Source organism: Centrocercus urophasianus, unplaced genomic scaffold (genome assembly GCF_019232065.1).
Source record: "Centrocercus urophasianus isolate 14NV4802_14NV808 unplaced genomic scaffold, USGS_Curo_1.0 seq_15, whole genome shotgun sequence".
NCBI lineage: Eukaryota > Metazoa > Chordata > Aves > Galliformes > Phasianidae > Centrocercus > Centrocercus urophasianus.
Genome location: NW_024884697.1, coordinates 37,995,039 through 38,015,201, shown reverse-complemented (window position 1 = coordinate 38,015,201; position 20,163 = coordinate 37,995,039). Strand labels below are relative to the sequence as shown.

The 20,163-nt window shown below is 34.8% G+C and overlaps 1 protein-coding gene across 1 annotated transcript in view; it reads right to left on the bottom strand.

The window, feature by feature from the left end:
* The window catches only part of PTPRQ (protein tyrosine phosphatase receptor type Q), a 120,342-nt gene that overhangs the window by 57,262 nt on the left and 42,917 nt on the right, over positions 1-20,163 (bottom strand). Inside the window, 9 exon segments of the mRNA XM_042816092.1 lie at positions 168-443; positions 770-1,060; positions 1,572-1,734; positions 7,753-7,898; positions 9,489-9,649; positions 13,134-13,254; positions 14,975-15,076; positions 16,139-16,321; positions 18,089-18,412. Coding sequence (XP_042672026.1) covers positions 168-443; positions 770-1,060; positions 1,572-1,734; positions 7,753-7,898; positions 9,489-9,649; positions 13,134-13,254; positions 14,975-15,076; positions 16,139-16,321; positions 18,089-18,412 — 1,767 coding nt within the window.

Below are 20,163 nucleotides of genomic sequence, written 5' to 3'. Positions count from 1 at the left end.
AGAAAAGATTTCTCTTGCAGTGTTTCTTTCTTCTGAGAGCTCTTCACACAAGACATTGGAAAATAAATCTTTCATCTCAGCTCTTTCAATGTGGGATGTCAGATTTGAGTCAGATGCAATAATATACAGCAAAAATTTCGATGTTGGTTAGAATCACATTTGCTTACCTGACTCATCCGTGTAGAAATGAAGAACAGAAGATGGACCAGATCCTTTTATTGTTCTTGCAGCTGTGTAAATACTGTATAATGTGGATGGTACAAGGTCTTCCAAGATGATAAAATTATTGGTGGTAGAGAATGAAACATTCTTTTCTGACCCAAACAATTTTAAATCATAGCTTATTATAATACCACTTGGCTTAACAGGAGGATCCCATGAAAGCATAACTGAGGTAGTTGAGAGATTTGAAAATGTTTTGATTATAGGTGCTGATTCTGGGACTACAAAAAGAAATAAGAAAGAGAATAAAAAAGGATAACCTCAGAAAAAAATACAAGTTATAATGAAAAACGTGTTTCAGCTAGATTAGATAGTTTAGTTTTGGTTAAAGTTTTGTTCTGAGTAAAATACAACTTCATGGACTCAGCATGAGAAATGTGTAGCAGTTGGTTGCCATTTTGCAAACAACAAAGTTTTAAATAAAATGAGAAAGATAAAGTTTGTTTTTCTTTTCAAAAACTATTTACTTTCCAATAATAATAATTAAATTATTATAATAAAAAAATCTTATTCCAAGAATAAGAATAAAAACTATTCTTAAACTTACCATCTTCATCAGTTCTTATATGCAGACTTAGAGCATGCAGTTCAGAAGATCCTTTATCAGTAGTTGGTGTGATTTTCAGAATGTAATCGGTGTATTTCTCCAGATTGTCAAAAATGATGCTTGTATTGTAAGTAAGAAAAGACAATATCTTACTGGTTCCCAACTGTAATAAACTTAGAGAAACATGAAAGAAGACTAAACCATTTGGCTGGGATGGTGGAAGCCAGCTTACATTCACAGAAGATGAGGAAATGTTTTGATAGACCAGATTTTCAACAGGACCATCTGGGACTGGGAGAGAAAAACAAAAAATAAATATGTGGATTACAGCAATAAACAACCCAAAACCAAAACAGAAATACATGCCCAAAATACGATTATTTGTAAATCTCATTTGTAAAACACTACATATTTTGTAAAACTTCTTAAAATTATTTATTTTTTACTATCAAATGCAAAATATTTTCATAGCGCGTATGTATAACCATCTCTGTCACATCTGACTAATTAAAGAGCCTTAACGATGGTTTAAGATAATTTTCTTATTGATTGCATCCAAAAAAAGGAGCTTCTGAACTACAATTCGCTGTATTACAAAGCAAAGACTCAGATCAAAATGTCTTCTAAGCAAAGGAAAATTTTAAAGTATGATTTACTGGATTTTTTTTATTTTAACTTTTCCATCTTAAAGGTAAAATCATTTTAAAATGAGTGACTACTGAATGAGTGCATAACGAATATGAGTGAATACTGAATTGAATGCACTGATATACACTGTAACATCAAGAAGTTATTCACTTACTATCCTGATCTGTGTACACATCTATTATTTCACTGGTTTTGTTTCCATCTCCAAAAGCTGTACTTGCAGTTAACCATAGAGTATAATGGCTGTATTTGGCCAAATCATCCAAAACTGCAGATGACATATTGACATTGCTGTCATTATCATGACTTGTGAAATTCTGAAGGAAAAAAGAAATGTGTTATCACTGAAAATCAATGTTATTTATTCATTGGTTTCTTTTTGTAGCTTCCCATTTAGCCATCATCACCGAGAGAGATGATTCACCATACTATTCAGGGGAAGTAAATCTATACTTTGACTACAAATAAGTTCCAATTTTTATGGAAATATGCAAGTTATTTATACAAAGATGTGAAGTATTACTCCTGTTAAGCACCACAGTACACCAAATCGACTCTTCCTATTGTTTGTAGTAATTGAATTTCAATCCACTTTTTTTTATTGTTTGTAATCACATTAGATCTGTAATATTGCAGTGAGTTTATTCATATTGCAACAGGTAAATAACAAAAAATTGTTACAAAACAATAATAACAAAATTGTTCATAGATTACATGAGCACATGTGATCGTCTTGTCTGATCTATATAAAGTAAACCAAAGCACTTCCCTCACTTTATTCCTATTGTAAATAGATCTTACATAAAACTTTTAACTAAAAGTTTCCTGGAGCAGAGATCTTACTAAAACACATGATAAATGGTTCCTTTTGTTAGTTATGCTTATCATTTAGAACAAGTCGTTATTTCTAATGCAAACAACCATCTTCATTGGATTGTGGTGAACTGAAGGGACAAACAGAATTCTTTTCCTTGTGCAGTTATTTGCTATCAAAACTGCATGAGAACCAAATCCTATTTTCTTTCAAATTACATACAAAATTTCGCCAAAGCTATGACTGTTGCAATAGGTTACTGCTTTAGATCAGATATTATGAGGAGGCTGTTTTGGAATGAACTAATTTTGAAACTGGAAAGAAAAAAATAATTTGGATTATTTGCGTAAGGTCAGCTATACCATATAACAAAATCTGTCACATCTTAATCGTTTTAAAGCAACCTCAATCAGAGAACCCACAGTGGTTTGGCTTAGCATTTGAAAACTGTAGGTTGGTCATGCACCCGATGAAGATAGTCAGATCCTGTATAGGGCTAGGAAGTCAAACCTTTGCTCCAGCTTTGAAGTACCAGTATAATTCCTCTCAAGCAGCCACGCTGCCCCATTGAGCAGATACCATCAGCAGTTAAGATGACAATAATGTTTGCATATTCAGAAATACTGTGCATGAAGAAAGGCATGTTAAAACCATGTAATAAAATTAGGCTATATTTCTCTTGAGGAAAGTTCTTATTGAAGAAATCACTGTGATATTCTCTACTAAATAGCTGAGTGTTTGGTGCATGATTTCTTTGTCTGCCTGCAAATTCTATTGATTTATGTATAACATAACATGACATATTATTATTTTTTTGTACAGGCAAAATTACGTTATTTCTGTAGGAAAACAAAACAAAAACAAACATAAAGAGGTAATACTTGTTGATTTCCTTGAGATATTCACAACTGTTTCTGCCAACAGTTACTACCACTCATTTACACAATGAAGCTGCACAAATTGGCAGTACAGATTTCTATATCCGTTCCTACTGGCAGACTTAAAGCACATGGAGAGGATTCTATGTAAGATCAGGTTAGGTCAACATCAGGCAAAATACAAAGAAATTCTACCTTTATATATGACTTTCATCTAAATATAGATGGAAGATAACACTGTCTTCATGTAAATAACTGAAAAAGATTGGGAAGAGTTTTCTTTATACTCAGGCAGAGGAAGATGCAGGAAGCTAAGGATCAAAAAAGGGATTTAATTAAATAACCTGATGCTCAAGCACAGTGTGGCAGAAAATGCCTTTGGAAAGAGATGCATCATCCTACTACCCGCCTGTTATTCCTACTATTGTATATTTTTCTTATGAGTAATACTTTGTAGCTGACATTAATAACTGAATAGTAATAACAACTAGTATGATCAAAAAAGGACTTAAAATATTTCTGAGTTTTCAAGCTAAATTTGTCAAAGGTACCACATCAAATTTTGAGTTTAGATTTATTGTGAGTTTACTAATATGAACAGCTGAAAATCCAACTCTGACTTTAAAAGGCATACCTTTACAATTTAGCCAGCTGCCTGTCAGTTTGGCATGTGGTGAACTAATGTGAATGCTATAACAACAGGGGTTTTGGTGGTTCAACAAAAAGCTTTTTAAAGAGAGAGTCCCATTAATACAAGGAGCCCAAGGAATGATAAGTGAGGAATACCTCAAACTTCCAGTATAACAGAGTATTAGAAAAGAACACATAATGAAGAGTAAAGGATGAACAGGAAGAGCTGTGTGGGTACAAACTGAGAAAAGATGAAACTTGTACTAATTGTACCCTGGGGACAGGACACTATAGGAAGTTTTACAATTAACTGTGGCTGCAGATGAAAGCAAACAGCTCAGGATCTTTGGCTACAGCTGAAGAAATTCTTCCTTCTATCCCCTTCTTCATCCATACATGAAAGAAGTTTTGACATAGCGAAGTATCAGATTATTAAAGCAGCTACATGTAAGCAATACAGGCCATGAAAGTGTCAGCAGAAAGTAGTATCTTCTTCACCCTAGGCAGCAGCAGAAATTTCCATTGGCATAAAGCTGTAATTAGTTCTATTCAGACAATACAGCGTTGCTCTTCTTCACTCTTGACCTTTTCCCATTGTTTTTTTTCTTTAGGTTCATTGTACCATATTGTTATTTTAAGTTAGAATATCACATTACTCTGATATCAGGTGAGTAGTAATACTTTGAGGCCTAATCGAAGCCATCCCTCAAGAAATATAAAACACACTGTTTGCTATCTTGCCTCTTGTGATCTGTACTGTTTTGAGACCAGCTTTTCAAAAATCTGTGTTGTACTGAAGAGCATTTTCCTTTTTCCCCTACTGGTCGTACTGGCAAGAGAAAAAAGTTGCTTGTTAATACAGCACATTGCTTGCAATCCTTGTCTGCATTCTAAGATGAATCAAGCCAAATTCCACTCTGAACTGCATCCAGTCATGTTCCAGTTGTATGTTGTGGGGTCTAATATGCTGTTAGAAGAGCAGCATGTTTTTTTTTCCCTGCTTAGCTTCTGGTTCTCCTGCCTAATCTGGAGCAGGACAGCTGTCATGTGTCCACGCACAAATTTATATTAGAAACTTGCACCTTTCTCACTTTCTTTCCAATCAAAACACAAGTGTACAGAGATTGAATAAAATAGTTTGTTCAAGTCAATAATGTTGCGTATGGATCATTATGTAGCAACAAGAAAATTGCTTCCATTGATTCTTTCACTTACTTCCATGGTAACACTGAGAGTGTGGGTAATATGACTGCTTGAATCATCACACAAGGAACCACTGAACAAAATTTGAAAAGCTGCTGTTTCAAACTGTGAAAGCTTTAACTGCAGGAATCCAACAGCATGACATAGCAGTAGCAAGAACAAGAACAACATTGCAGGAGTTGTCCTTGGTCAGAATGCATCATCTCTGTACCACGCTGGTGCAGAGCCAGGAGCAGAAAACAAAAAGTAGCAATTTCCCTAGACTTGTGACAGGAGAATCTGAAAGATCCAGCTGAACTTGAATCTAGCCTGGAGCAAGGGATGGTTTCTTCTGTTACCTGCTAGCAATGCTGCCTGGAAAACACTGAAGTTATTACCACAGACTACCACTTCACTTCACTGTACTGGAAATCTTTACTTGATAATGATCAGTGTATTTGGCTGCCATTCAATCCTCCCTCTCTGACAATTTTTTTTCAGATCCTGCCAGTATTCCACTGAAGCGGCCCTCTCATCAACCAAAGTCCTCAAATCTAATCTCCACCACTAAGTTTTCCTTCTGTTGTTCTGGTCTAAATGCCAGGTCTGAGCATTGAAACCCCTCTAAATGAACAGCCACAGTGCAATTTTTCATGTAGATCTGTAAAGCAAAGCATTATTCTTTACCCTACGAACTTTTTGTAATTTTTCTTTTTAGGACAAGAAACCACTTTTCCTGTGACCTTCTGTATCTCTCCAAGAAGTAAATAGCATTTTTAATCTCAGGTCTTTTGATTCTTTTTTACTAAATGAAGTGCTTTACTCTGCAACTACAAATTCCCTGTTTTTAATAATGTTATTCTTATTAAGCGCTTTATACTCCAAGGAGTTGAAAAATGTGTGAGGACTTCTACACATACACCAGTCACGCTGGCTTCCACACACACATTTCTCTGTTGTAAAAGTTTAGTATGAAGTATCTGACAGAGATGAATTTGCAAAAGTTGTTTTTTTTCTCCTGTTTCAATGTCTTACATCCATGGAAATGCCAAGGAACAGTATGGGAGTAGGTATGGTGGTTGCCATGCCAAACAGTGAACAGAGGGATGTGAATGGCAGAGGGAGTTCAGGGGAGCAGACAGATAAGGAGTGCACCACAGTTTGATACATTAATGATGATCTTCCAAGTCCAGTAAGAGACATATGCAGTAGTATCTGAAATTTATCTTCTGGCAGTTTCCCATAGTGGAATGAGTTAAAAAGCAAAGCTGAAAGGATGAAAACAGTGGTTTCTACACCTAGAAGTGCAGCTATTGGCAGTGTCTTTCTGCTGTCAAGCACATAATCAGACAGCACAGCAGAAACTTCTACCCATGCCACTGTCCTTCCCTTGCGCAACTCCTTTACGCTGCAACAAAACTGGACCCTCATCTTGTTTGGCAAATGGTACTGTGCTCCATCTTCCCTATCCTTCATTTCCAGAGTCCTCAGCAAATCCAGAGGGATAATAGGTCTCACTGTATCAGTTTCACCTTACTCTTTCATCTCGGAGTCCCTCCTTCCTAAACACAGTAATAGGCTGTAGACCTCCTCTAACATTCATTTAGTTGTCCAAGTATTAGACAAATTTCATAGGATGTGTTTGTTCAGGCAACAAACTGGTGTCAAAGTTTCTCCAGGGATTTGTTAGGACAAGAAAAATGCTGTTGGTCCAGTACTGTGTGCAAGTAGAAGCTGACACTCTGAACTGTAGCCCTAATTTTAATCTCATCAGAATGTGAACGCATGGCATGGTCCTGATTGCATCAGAAAATATGCAGACAGAGTCTAGCAACTACACAGTTTCAGGGAAGTCAGAGATGTGTGAACATTGAAACACGTCAGCAATGATTCAACCAGTTATTAGTTGAATTTAGTTATTTCTAAGATCTGTGAAATTTTTTTCTATTATCCTCAAACACACGTATACCTCACACTAGACATACCTTGAGGTTAAACTTATGCAGCACAGGTAATTTTTCATGCATTAATCTCTTCATGATATTAAAATCCCTTTTTTTTTTTTCTTCCCCATATATAAAGCTTATAAAGCAAAACCTGTAAAGGAAACTAATTTCTGCTCTATAAAAGCAAACTTTTAGAAAGGAGAGCATTTCTGTATGTAAAATTAATAAATATGATGTATAATTAAGGATGAAAGTATTAACAACAACAACAAAAACCTAGAAGAGAATGTCCAGATCACCAAAGAATAATCACATAAAATTTGCCTTTTATGCTTTATGCTAGGATTCTAAATGTCTTGGTTTCAAGATACTAAGCAGTAATTTATCTCTGAGAGTAACAAAAATATGAAATAATAAACTGTTCTCTAATTTGACAGTATTACCTTCTTATTTTCAGTACTGTGCAAACATGCACTAAAAAAGTATAAACAGAGCTGTTACAGGAATTACTTCAACTTGACAGATCAGAATAAGATAGTCTCAAGGATGTGCAATGGGTCTTCTGTCTACGTGTTGTGTTTATACATGCATTACATGTGTGCATATATCCGTACATAAGCTCTGCATTATAGAGTAATAGAGGAGGCCTGTTTGCTTCATAAATAACTCTTCTTGTGCTTAATGTCCAATGAGATGTACAACACAACACACAATATTACAAGTCGTGCTTCTGTCTTTGAAAGTTAGAAAACTGCCTTTGGTAAAGAAAATATGAATAAACATTACACTGATAACTGTAAAATTGATATAAGTTCTGTTTACCAAAATAATTATTAGAACACTTTACTGAATTATGCAACTGAAGAATATAAAAAAGAAGTTTACCTGTATAAATATTCCTGAATCATTTTTGAAATAAACAGAATAGTACCGTATATTTCCATTAGGCTTTTGAGGAGGAGACCAGAAAAGCATTATCGATGTGGAAGTAAGGTTTTTGTACACAATATCTTTCGGTGGATCACCTGGAGCTGAAAATATGTTAAGTTTTAGCATACCTAACAGTTTTGTACATTATAGTACTCATGAAATAGCCCCTACAGATTTGACAACATCCTGTGTCAAATTAAATGTATTTCTGAATATGTTATAAAAACTGCTTCTAGAAATGATAAAGTAAAATTGAAATTGCAAGCAACATTTTAAAACCATACTTTTCGGATGTGTTTTTATTTAGGTGCAGAGGCACACAGAAGCTTTTGTCTTATAGAATTTGTCCTGTACTTACTGGTTTGTACACATAGAAAGCCTACATTGTGCATGCCCACAAATTAGTGACAGAATTTTGACAATATCTAATTCATAAACATTAAAGTTGACCAAGTGAAGTCTCTAAGCTCCAAATAGAGTTAATAGGAGAAAAAAAAAAAAAAGGATTTCACGGAATCACAGATTTGTAAGGATTGGAAGAGACCTCTGGACATCACTGAGTCCAACCCTTCTGCAAAACAGGCTCCCTATAGCAGGCTGCACAGATAGGCATCCAGAAAGGTCTTGAATATTTCCAGAGAAGGAGAATTGACAACTTCCCTGGGCAGCCTGTTCCAGTGCTCCATCACTCTCACTGTGAAGAAGTTGCTTCACATATTGCTGTGGAACCCACAGAAAACCTAAATCAAAAGCCTCCTTCTCTCTTTGACAATTATAAATAGAGTTTAAGCTCACAATTCTTGAAGGCTAACCAGATACTTAAATTTGGACAATACAATCATTTCTGTTTTTCTCTCTTTCCTCATCCTACTCAATATACAGGAAGGACCATGTAAATATTCTTCAACTAGAATCTCCTACTATCTGGTAAGGAATATGGTTCTTGTCAGTAGCATAAAGATGTAGGAGGCTCAAACTCAATTCCTTATGTCAGCTTAAAAGAATTTACATCTATAGTTCTGGCCATATATGAAAGCATTCCATACAAATGCAGTAGAGCACTGAACACTGTAGGTGATCATTTGTTTTGTGCTGTTCTATTTTGTATAACGTATGAAAACATTAATTGGAAGGGAAACTCCAAGATCCATACGTTAAACCCCTGCCCTAAAATATCAGTTCATGTTTCCAAAGCAGCATTCGTAGCAAAGGCTGGGAAAAGTCTACAACCCAGTGTTTTAAAAACCCTTTTGAGCTATGACTCTGATAAAAACTAGTCCTGCTACTGATCGTTGCAAAATTGATCTCTGTATGATAGATCTGAAATATGCCTGTGTACTATGCCTATAGGAATGCACTGTATCAAAATGCTTGGTTGGAAAACCAGAAACAGTAAAGAAACTAAAAAAAAAAAAATCACAGCACTATATACAATATGACCATTTAAAGAAGTGATCTACCATTTTGAAAATTGTTAAAAGAGAACAAACAAGTAAATCATTGTACAGCTTTCATTTTTTTGTTCAGACCTCTATGAGATTGTGAAAGAGCCTCTGAGGAGCATTTTTCCTATCAGAACTTATGTCAGAATAAGGTAGTGAAAACAGCTATTAAAATATATTATATATTTTTATAATGACAGAAAATCAAGGCTGAATGAAATAAAATATTCATGTTGTATATAAGCTTACCTCCTTCAGAAGTTCTGAATATTATAGTATCACTTTTTATGTTGCCATCTCCAAATCTTGTGCTTGCTGCTACATATGCACTATACTCAGAGTTATTTTCCAGATCTGTGAACTCCAGTGATGTTTCTGTTACATTAACACTCCTTTTTGACATTTTATTCCTGAAGAAAAGATATTTTATTAATTAGTTATGCATGGATACAACTGTGGTATATGATGTCAAATAGAAAAATGCTATCTTGTGGCAAATACATATATTTTTGGCTTTAAGGAAGATCTTGATGTATGTTGCCATATATATATTTGAAAAGCTTACTTCTGTGCTTTTGTATCTCAATGGAGCTCTTAATTTCACTTAAAAAGGAAACGAAACAAAACACAACAGAAACATGTATGTAAATTACATCAGCAAAGAAGATTATAATATGGAATATCAAGGAGGAGCATATCCATCCTGTAATTGCTATCAAGTGTGGTATCCTTGGGAAGGACACACTAGGGCATAACTAAACTGTCTCCCTAGACAGAAATAGCGAAATATAAAAAGATTATAGCAGGGAGCATGCCCTACTGTGACTCTGTGAAATTGGTCAGAAGGCTGAAGTTATAAATGGAATAATAGAAGATGATATGGAACAGGAATTAGCTGGTGCTGAGTTAATTCTGGTGGAATGTAGCAGGGGATCAGAATGGAACTCTAGTCAGGTCAAAACCAGCCTAGAATGACTATAAGATGTAACATTAATAAAACGCTGGTATTAGCATAGGTATGAAATGATTATCAGAAAATAAAATAAGATACAGGAACAACTATCTTGAATTTTAAAATTCTGTTATTTAATATTTTATGAAAACTTAGCACAGAAAAGGCTAGATAACATTCCAATCCTGAAAACAATTCTGAATGACTGGATGCCCTGTGCCTCTAATGGGATTTCATAGGGGAATTATAATTTGACAAGTTCAAAATGAAAAAAAAAAAAAAAAAAAAAAGGCTCATCTTTTCTTGGGAAATAGTCTTGATAACAGAAAATGTTACTAACATTTATATTATTCTCAAAGTTCTGAGAGTCTGAGTAGTCTGTAAAGAGATATGAAGCTTTGCCATTATGAGATTCTATATGAAGAAAAGACATACTTTCTTGGATCTTTGCCCATTATATTCTTAGTGTGGAAAAATGTAACTGCTTATAACTTAAGTAAGAAAACTTACAGCTTACTGCTGCAAACATTCCCGTTCTGAGTAACTGCATTCTCATAACATCTCAACAACTAGATCATAGATAAGAAGATCTAGAGTTTGGAGCATTTCAATAAAAGTTGATTATCTGTTTGGAAAGCAGCAGAGACTGTAATCAAAGCAATAAGAAAACACTGACAAAGGTGGATGCAGGCTTCACAGACAATGAGAAAAAGGTGTAGCAGGGTAAACTAAGCTGAGGAATTTTAAGAACTAAGTTTAATGAAAAACATTAAGTTTTAAGTGACTAACTGAGACAAAAGAACTGAGAAATTGCGTACGTGAAAAAGATAGGGACCACAGTTTCATGAAAAAGCTGTACTCTTAAGTAGATTTAGTCAGTAATTATCTCACACAAATTTGTTGAACAGGTGAATAACAATTTTTGAGTCTGAAATACTTTCTTGAAAGAACTAAGGTATTGGTTGCTTAACTACTACAGAAAAATGTTAATAGCTCTTGTCAAGTTAAACAGTTTTGTTAATACACCTTGGTACTGCAGTGCAGACTCAGAGAATAGGAGTTTGTAGATCAAAGCACCCAGAAAATCTCTTTGCTGCTTGCTAGTACTCAAAGGCAACTTATACTGAGACAAAGCCTTGAAAGATAATAAAAATGAGAATGTTACTCTTTGTGTTCTAGAAGTTGCAAATTCTTTTTCTCAAATCTTTAAATTTACCAATTTTTCTGTAACTGTTGCAATGTAGTTAAGAGAAAGAACATTTATTTAGCATCAGTATTAGCTTCTTCCTTTATTAAGAAGCTCTGGGAGTAACAATCTCCAAGTAAAATATTGGATGACCCCCAAAAGCAGAAAGCAGCACCTAGGCAGTTTGCCTTGTCAAATCTCACATTAAAATGCACTAGATGAAATCACATAGCCAAATCCATTAAATATTTAAAATGTAAAAAGGAAAAAAATAATAAGTGAAGTTGTGAAAAGTTATGAGTGAGTTTGTTGCTTCAAGATGATACCTAATGCCTGTCTAATTTTAGATTTGGCACAGTAAGGATGGATAAGACGCAGCAAGGAGAATATGGAGGGAAAACGGACAAGGGTTACTTCAAAAAGTCATGTGGTTGCTCAAATGAGATATTTGGAGAGATGGTTCAATGGAGTGATGGTTTTTAATGACAAATTCTAACTAACTTGTCACAGCAAAATTAGTAAGCTTTTAGACAATATAAGGAAAGAAAGTGCTATAACCTCAAACTTTTGAACACAGTCTGTATCAAAATGATAATCCATATTATGATGTAACACTTTCCTAGATGTAAGATAGGCATTAATTTATTTTTCTTTGTGGTAAAAGAGCACAAAACCTTTCAAACATAGTAGAAGGATCAAGCCAGGCCAAATTTAACTCTTCTGGAATAATGACTCCCTCCTGCTCATTTGAGAAGTGACTTTGCTGGAAGTTATAACTTAAAAAAAAAAAAAAAAAAATCAGTAGAAATCAAGGCCAAGTTCTGCCTCAAAACTGAAGTCATGTTAAATTAATAAATGTAAGCTCAATAATAAAGACTGATAATTTGCACACTCGGATCACATCTCAAAAGGTGGACTTCTTTATTATTTTCTTCCAGTGTCTTTTGTAGTGGCAATAGAATGATACATTGTAAATGCGATTGTTAAAAGTAATCAACAACAAAATCTTCTTAATCCTAGAAGTTATATTTAGATCTTTGAAGAGATAACACATCACTAGAATGAATTATATTATGCAGAGAATAGCAAAGAACCTTTAAGTTTTAAAATACCAAAATCCCTACTGAAAGATTAGAAAACATTCCAGGAGCAATGACAATGAAAAAAATGCACAGAAGCAGAAAGGACAGAAGAGAAAACAATGTAGTAAATGAAAAACATATGTTAAAATTTTTTTCCATAAATATAATGTATACAAAATACAACATTAAGGATAACAGTACATACAGACTATTACTGTGACTCTTGAGTTCTTATGTCATTTAGATGGTTGCTGGAAGAGCTCTCAGATTTCTTTCATGCACTTTCTACAAAAGAAATCTATTTTACATCAATTTCAGATCTTTACACTTTAGGATAAGCCAGTGCCCTGCCTCAAAACAGGCCAAATCAGTATGGAACGAAAGCCAACACAATCTAAATCAAACATTAATTTACACTGAAAAAAAAAACCCATCATTAAAAAGAAAAAAGAAAAAACAAAGAACAGAAAAACTTTGCAGGATATTCAACACTCCAATTTTCAGCTACTACATTATATCTGAATTCGTGTACACAGAAGGCCAACATTCTAAGTGTTGGATGAATATGCATTCACCAAAAACATGTAATCAACATATTGTGTAAGAAAAACCCAACATTCCTGCTAGGTTACAGATTAATATTTATCCTCAGAACTATTTCCAGGAAATCTTACCAGACATAAACTGTGTAATAGAGGATAATTCCATTTGGCTCCAGTGGAGGTTTCCATGACAACTTCACAGTGACACCCGACAACTGTTTTACTGCGAGGGATTCTGGAGGAGAACTAGGAGCTATAAAATAAGAGAACGGGACACAACATCTTGGTAAACAGCTAAGATCTATGGGATATGCAACACCCTTACATAGGACAGTAATTATTTGTGATGGAAAATTAACTTTGTACTACACCAGCACAGTATCCATCAACTAATGTTATAGCACAGCTTCTCTTCCTTTTTCTGAGAGATGATAAAAGAAGATTTTGCATGGTGGTGCTTGAACATCTGTTTCTGTGATTCAATGGAAAAAGTACTTCATGAGAAAACAGTGTATTTGGTAGGTCACAATGATTCACCTACTGTCCGAGTACATTGCTGCAATGTTTTTTCTTCTAATAAAAGCAAGAGCTTTATAGGTATGAACATGTGTAAAATACAGCAAAATAGTTCCCCTGAGGGCAAAGAGGTGCTGGAAATAATTATACGAAGCACCAAAATGTGGAAAAATCAATAAGCATGGCACTGAGAGATGGTAAAATGTGGGACACTAAGCAGTGGTAAAATGTATTCACTCCATCCAATAAGGACCACATTCATAAATTTTATGTCTCACAAGGGCAAATATGAAGATGGGCATTGACTGAGATCAGTAAAATTCATGTTAAGATGAACTTTATGTGATACCATGTAACAATTTTGTAGGGAAACAGAAAAAGTAAGTGAAAATGTTGGATCGTGCTTAATTTTATTCCATTTGAAGTACTCTAAAGTTCTTATAAGTATTGCTGAATAAATATGTACCTAAGTAAGCACTAGTGATAACATTGTAGAAGCATGTTATTGTGAAATAAACTTTGATTCACAGATAGTAGTAGTACTATGTAGAATGACTTTTGTTCCTCTCAAATTAAACCAAAAAGCATCATGTACTAAAAATTCAAGTCATAATTGTAGTCATGCATGAAAATCGAGAATAAGAGCATAGTTATTAGCACATCTATGAAACATTTGGTCTGAAACTTGGAACACTATGTTCCTGTGAATAAAGTACGTGGTGTATTATAAGTACTGTTTCTCAGTTGTTATTTCTTTCACTATCTTAGAAGTTGGCATAAAAGTTTTAAAGTTCTGTAGATTTAAGAAAAAACATTTTTCATGAACAAAAGCTGCCACTGAGTGTCTGTATTTAGAAGCAAAAATGGTGACAGCTGTATTTATTGTTTTACATGTATTACCATCAATGGTTGAATAATAATAAAAGATCTATGAAATAATGAATGCCATATCTTTTTGTCCAGTTCATACTGAATTTCTTATTCAGGGGATACTTGCTGAAGAACAGGATTAGCATTGCTCTAAATAAAAATACTCTTAGTAAAAGATGGATTTATCCAAATTAGCTGTTTGCAATGTGCTCCAGCAATGTTACTATTGAGCAAATATTTATTACTGATGGCATGTATGTAAGGACATCAGTACCTGGGAGATGTGCAAAGACCTACTATAATCAGAAGCCAGTGCTCCCAACAACATGGAATGAGATTTAATTTAGGAATGCATGGTGCAATGTTTATGCCAATGCAGCTTTAATTTGTGTTCTTAGTGTCTTCCTCCCTTTATAAACACACATATGCATACACACACACAAAGGGACGCGAATAGTTGAATGTGTAGATAGATGGATATTAATAGAGTTATAATTACAAAAACGTTTCTAAAACCTGAACATGAAGTGTAATAGGTTAGGAGTACAAGTAGAAAATGACACATCACAATTTCTATTTTGACTTACCATCCTCATCAGTCAGTATACGCAGAGGTACACTATGAAGGCCCTCCCCCAACATGGTACTAGCAGACACTTCTATCATATATTCTGTGTATTTCTTCAAATCTAAATGAAGAAGAGAAGTCCAGCAAATCAAACATTCAGTGAGGGAACCTTCTTCTATTAACGGAAAAAAACTTGAGATTGTGTGTCACAAGGAGAAGTTCTGAAGTGCTGAAGAGGCCTATCACTTGTGCCTTTAGATATTAAAATGAGCATTAGGAAAATGTGAACATAAAATATTCCGCATGAACAATAGAAGGGGCGAAGTGCTCATTACCAGTTAAAATCATATCCTGAGTTGGAAGGGATGCACAGGTGTCATCATATCCAACCACTGGCTGCACACAGCACTACCAAAAATCAAAGCCTCTGAGAGCACTGTCCAAACACTTCTTGAATTCCGAAAGCTTGGGGCTGTGCTCACCACCCTCTGGTGAATAACTTTCTCCTAGTGCCCAACCTGACCCTCCCCTGATGCAGCTCCATGTCATCCCCTTGGGTATTGTTGCGGTCACCAGAGAACAGAGCTCAGCATTGCCCCTCTACTCTCCTCATGAGGAGCTGTAGGACACCATGAGGCCTCCCCTCAGCTTTCCTTTCTCTGGGCTGTACAAACTTCATATGTTTTGCCCTCTAGACCATTTTATACTTCCTATTTCTGGAATGCTTAGATGTTTGTCCTTAGCACTTCTTTGAAAATTTACTAGTTAGGGTATTGAGTGGCCAGAATTAGCTAATCCCTGATAGAGCAGGCTAATGCATCATAATGACTTAACAAATCAAAAGATGGAAAAGTGAGTAAAAAGGGAAGTATCATATTCACAATAAAACTGGTGACCTCAGTGCTTTGTCACAATGATAAATATGTCAAAAAAGTTTAATTAAATTTAAATTTAAATGTTAAAACACAGTAAGAGACACGTTAGATTGTATACCACGCATGGTCCATTCCACAACAGTACTATAGGGCTCAACTGGATACTTCCTAGGACAAGTGGCACCTAACTATACATGGACAAGAATGATCTTGTCCATCCAGTGAATCTGTCCTGCATTAGTTGGTCTGTTGAGCCCTTCTCAGAACAAGTTGCAGTTGCCTTAAGATTCATATCATTATATACTAGCCTGTAATACGTAGTACCAGATGAGTGGTGTTTATAACTCTTTCCTCGGTTCCATTAGTCCTCTTGAGATATATCGTGTAGCGCTGTATGATTCCATTGGGAATGGATGGTGGAAAATATGACAGCTCAATTTCCGTGGATGAGATGTTCCGATACGTTATGTTTTCTGGTGCAGAATTGGGAACTAGAAGGTAAAATTTAGACTTGTAAAAGATTCCTGTGAGTTTCATTGATTTCTTAATCATTTTCTTAAATTGGTTAAAATGAAAAACACTGTAAATATTTTTATTTTTATCCTTTTTTGTGTGTTTTTTGTTGTTGTTGTTGTTGTCGTGTGTTTGTTGCTAAAATTTCAAAGGAGACAATATCCAGAAAGGGAATAAATGCCAGTGGAGGCAGTGGAATCAGCCCCCACTTTTGCCTAATTTCATGTTAGAATAATAACAAAATGCTCTCAGGAGCCTTTTGAATACATCAGCCCATGAATAGGTTTTAGTCCACTAAAAATGCTCCATTTTCCAGCTCCTCTTTTATTTTTATTCTTCTCATCTCAAAAGATGTTTTTGCATTCTCTATCACAGGCAGCTGGAATTCAAATTTTTGTTCTGAGCATCAGGGGAGCTAGGCACTGTGAAGGGTCTTGAAAATGAAACATAGAAAATATATATGACTAAGTTAAAAAGAACAATAAAAAAACATCTATGGATATGTACACTGAATCAATTGGGCAGATGCCGATATATCTATCATGTCTGTCAAAAAAAAAAAAAACAACAAAAACAAACAAAACCCACAGCAATAAAAGAAGTACCACCAAATCAGTACAATGTTTTTGTGCCTCTATTTTGAGTTCAATCTCATGAACTCTTAAAACTAGCTGCCTGTGTTCTCATTCCATGAGTTGTGATTTGTTTGGCAGCTCTGGACCACACCTACTTCACATGTCGCAAATCAAATTTCACTTCAGAAACGAGGAGTTCCCAGTGATAATTACTGTGTCTTAACAATCAAGAAGCTAATGCATATTCCCCACGCCTTTTTGAGATAGAGCAATACAGGCACGTCTTTCCTTACTGAAAATTCTAATGAACAGAGCACATCTAACTCCAGATCTAACTCTAGGTATAGACAAAGTACCCAGTTGTCTAAGACAGGAAATTAGTCAAGATTTTAAAAAGCCTCAGAAAGGTACGAGTGTCATACCAGATGTATCTCGATATATCTGAGTCCTGAAGGAAATGAGCCACTTTTTATTTCTGAACCTACAGCTTAACTCAAACATCTGTTCCTCCGTGTCAAACACTGTTCTCAGAATTTTTCCCAATGCAACTCCTGTTTAGCTCCACTGAAAAGCTAATGACCCTCCCTCTTTAATTTATATTCTTTTTCCTACATTATCTTATTTTAAAGCCAACAATGCCTTGTTACAACTTTTTAATATTCATCCTTTCTTCCCAATCCCCACTTATACTTTTATTGGAAAAATTTAATTTTATTTGTGCATTGTCCAAAATATTTCCAGCAACAAACAAACTCAGCTACTACAAAGAGGCACCTTATCAGTTAATCCTGATTTTTTTAACCATTAGAATTGATTTCTTACAAAATTTTAGTTCATAAATTGTATTCCAAGACAATCACATTTTGAAACCCTACTTTCCTATAAAAATTTATTTTCCCGCAAGATACAAGAAATACTTGAGGACAAATAGCAAAATATATGATGCCATGAGACATGTGTATTCCAATTGTTTTCTTTACTTTTTAATCACTCATACTATTTCCTCATGTTTGTTTTGTGTATACAAGAGAAAAAAGAGGATTCAAAGTTTCTGCTTTGCAAAGCAAAAACCTACTTTTAAAATAAATTAACATGGACTTCCAAGCATCAAATGGCACCATAAAGCACTTGTCAGAAAAAATATAGTTTTCCAAAAAATTATACACTCACCAGTTTCAGAAGTTCTCACCAGAAGTGGGAGAGATGACTGATTCCCATGGCCAAGTCTAGTGAATGCCCTTATAGAGATGTTGTAGAGAGTATAAGGCATCATTTCAGTAAGTGATATATTTGTAGATGAGGTGTTCCTCACAAATAAATCATTGGAATCACTGTATAGAACTTCATAGTGAGTTATGAGACCGTTAGGCTGCTCAGGTGGTGACCATTTCAGGTTTATCTCTGTTGCAGTCACATTTACTATCTCTACATTTTGGGGTGGGGAGTCTGGTTCTGTAGTAAGAAATCAAAGAACAAAAAAGTCTGAGACATTCAGTTAATTGAATATAGGACTAATCTGATAAACCTATTGGATTATTATTAAATTCTGTATTTTTAACTTTCCGCTAAAAAAAGTAGACAACTTTTTGTATCAGTACAACTTCCTTTGTCTATTGCTTTCGTTCAGACTGGTTCTTCAAACCTCACTGATTTCCTCTAATTTAATTTTGTTGGAATGTCATCTTTCCGTCTTCTTCTTAACAACGACCTGTTCTATTTCCCTCAAACACCAACCGAACCAGGAAAGGAACCCTTTGCAGTGTAATTGAATTCCCTTTAGTTTACTGATAGAGTTCCTAAATGATAACCACTGAAGATCCCAGTGCAAACCCTGCGTACGTGGGTTACAAGGTGAAGCAGAAAGCAAGTCCAGCTCTAGGGTAGTCTGTTGGCTAAATCTACTGGCAACGTATGATTTCATGCAACTCTAACAAGCTCATAAGCCCCTGAAGAGCTGAAGGAGTAAGTGGGCTGCACTTATGAATCAAGTCAGCTCTGAGCATCAACCTTGATTCCTATAAAGGCCTCATCACTTCACTCCTGAAGTAATCTATCTATAAAACTGAAGAAAAAAAAGTTATAAGAATGCTGGATTATGCTATTCAGTTTGTGCACAAATAAATATATATAGACATTTTAGAATTTTCTTTAAGCTTTTTGATGTAAAGGTGTCATGGAATCATCTTCATTCCTGATTTCTGAGCCCAGGAATCAAGAAAATATTCACTGTAATAAATCACTACTCTTTGGAAGGCAGGACAGCCCACATAAATAATTCCCATGTGAAGAAGCTAAATTTTCAATTGAAATGGATTTTTCAATTTATCTGGCATGGAAGAGAAATATTTAAGTACCATAGCCTAATATATTGCATGCTAACATTGCTTCAGTTAGATGTAGTGACTTTGCTATCTGGAGTTATCTCTCTTTTCAACTCATCAGAACTGAGGCAAGTTGTCATTTCTAGGTTGGCTATAGTAAGGATACATGAACCTCAATCTGAACTTCATCGGGAAAACTAAAGAAAGAGAATAACAAGATGAGAATAATTACACAAAACTTTGTAATAAGGCAGGAATTATCATTGATTTTGTCTCAATAGTTTGCCCTGGGCTTACATATATCAATTAATTATTGGACTGAAACTCAACTTTCTGTTACATTCAGATGCAAGGCACTTTAAACTTAAAATTTGTTTCAGGGAAATATTGAGATATTGAGGGATATTGAGGTAGGCAGTTTCCCATCCATGTGACATGCCCTCTCTCTGCAAAAACTAACAGCATAGAAGCACAAAAGCTGTAAAACAATATGATGAACACTTTACATTTTGCTGTTTACTATTTTAATTGTTTGGCTACTCTACTTATCTGAACTTCATAAATCTCCATAAGATTTAATCGTTCAATCCTTTACTTTCTTTTTTCCCACTTAATTATTTCTCCTGTATTGTAGTGTATTTGACAGCTGTGAGAGATAAATGACAATTAGATTATTGCTTTCTTTATTATTTTGATAAAATCTGGAAATAATTCAAAGCAAGTGAAAATAAAAACCTGATATAAATGAGGAATGATTAAGTACTGAATTCATATCTCTGCTCTGTAAATGAAATTCCCATGTTTCTCTTTGTGGAGGTCAACGGCAATTCAGCCACTGACTGATTGAAGACTAATAATTTCAACAAACATTGATTTTATTAATAAGCTTTCTTCCCATCCTTAGATATGTGCACAGACTTCTTA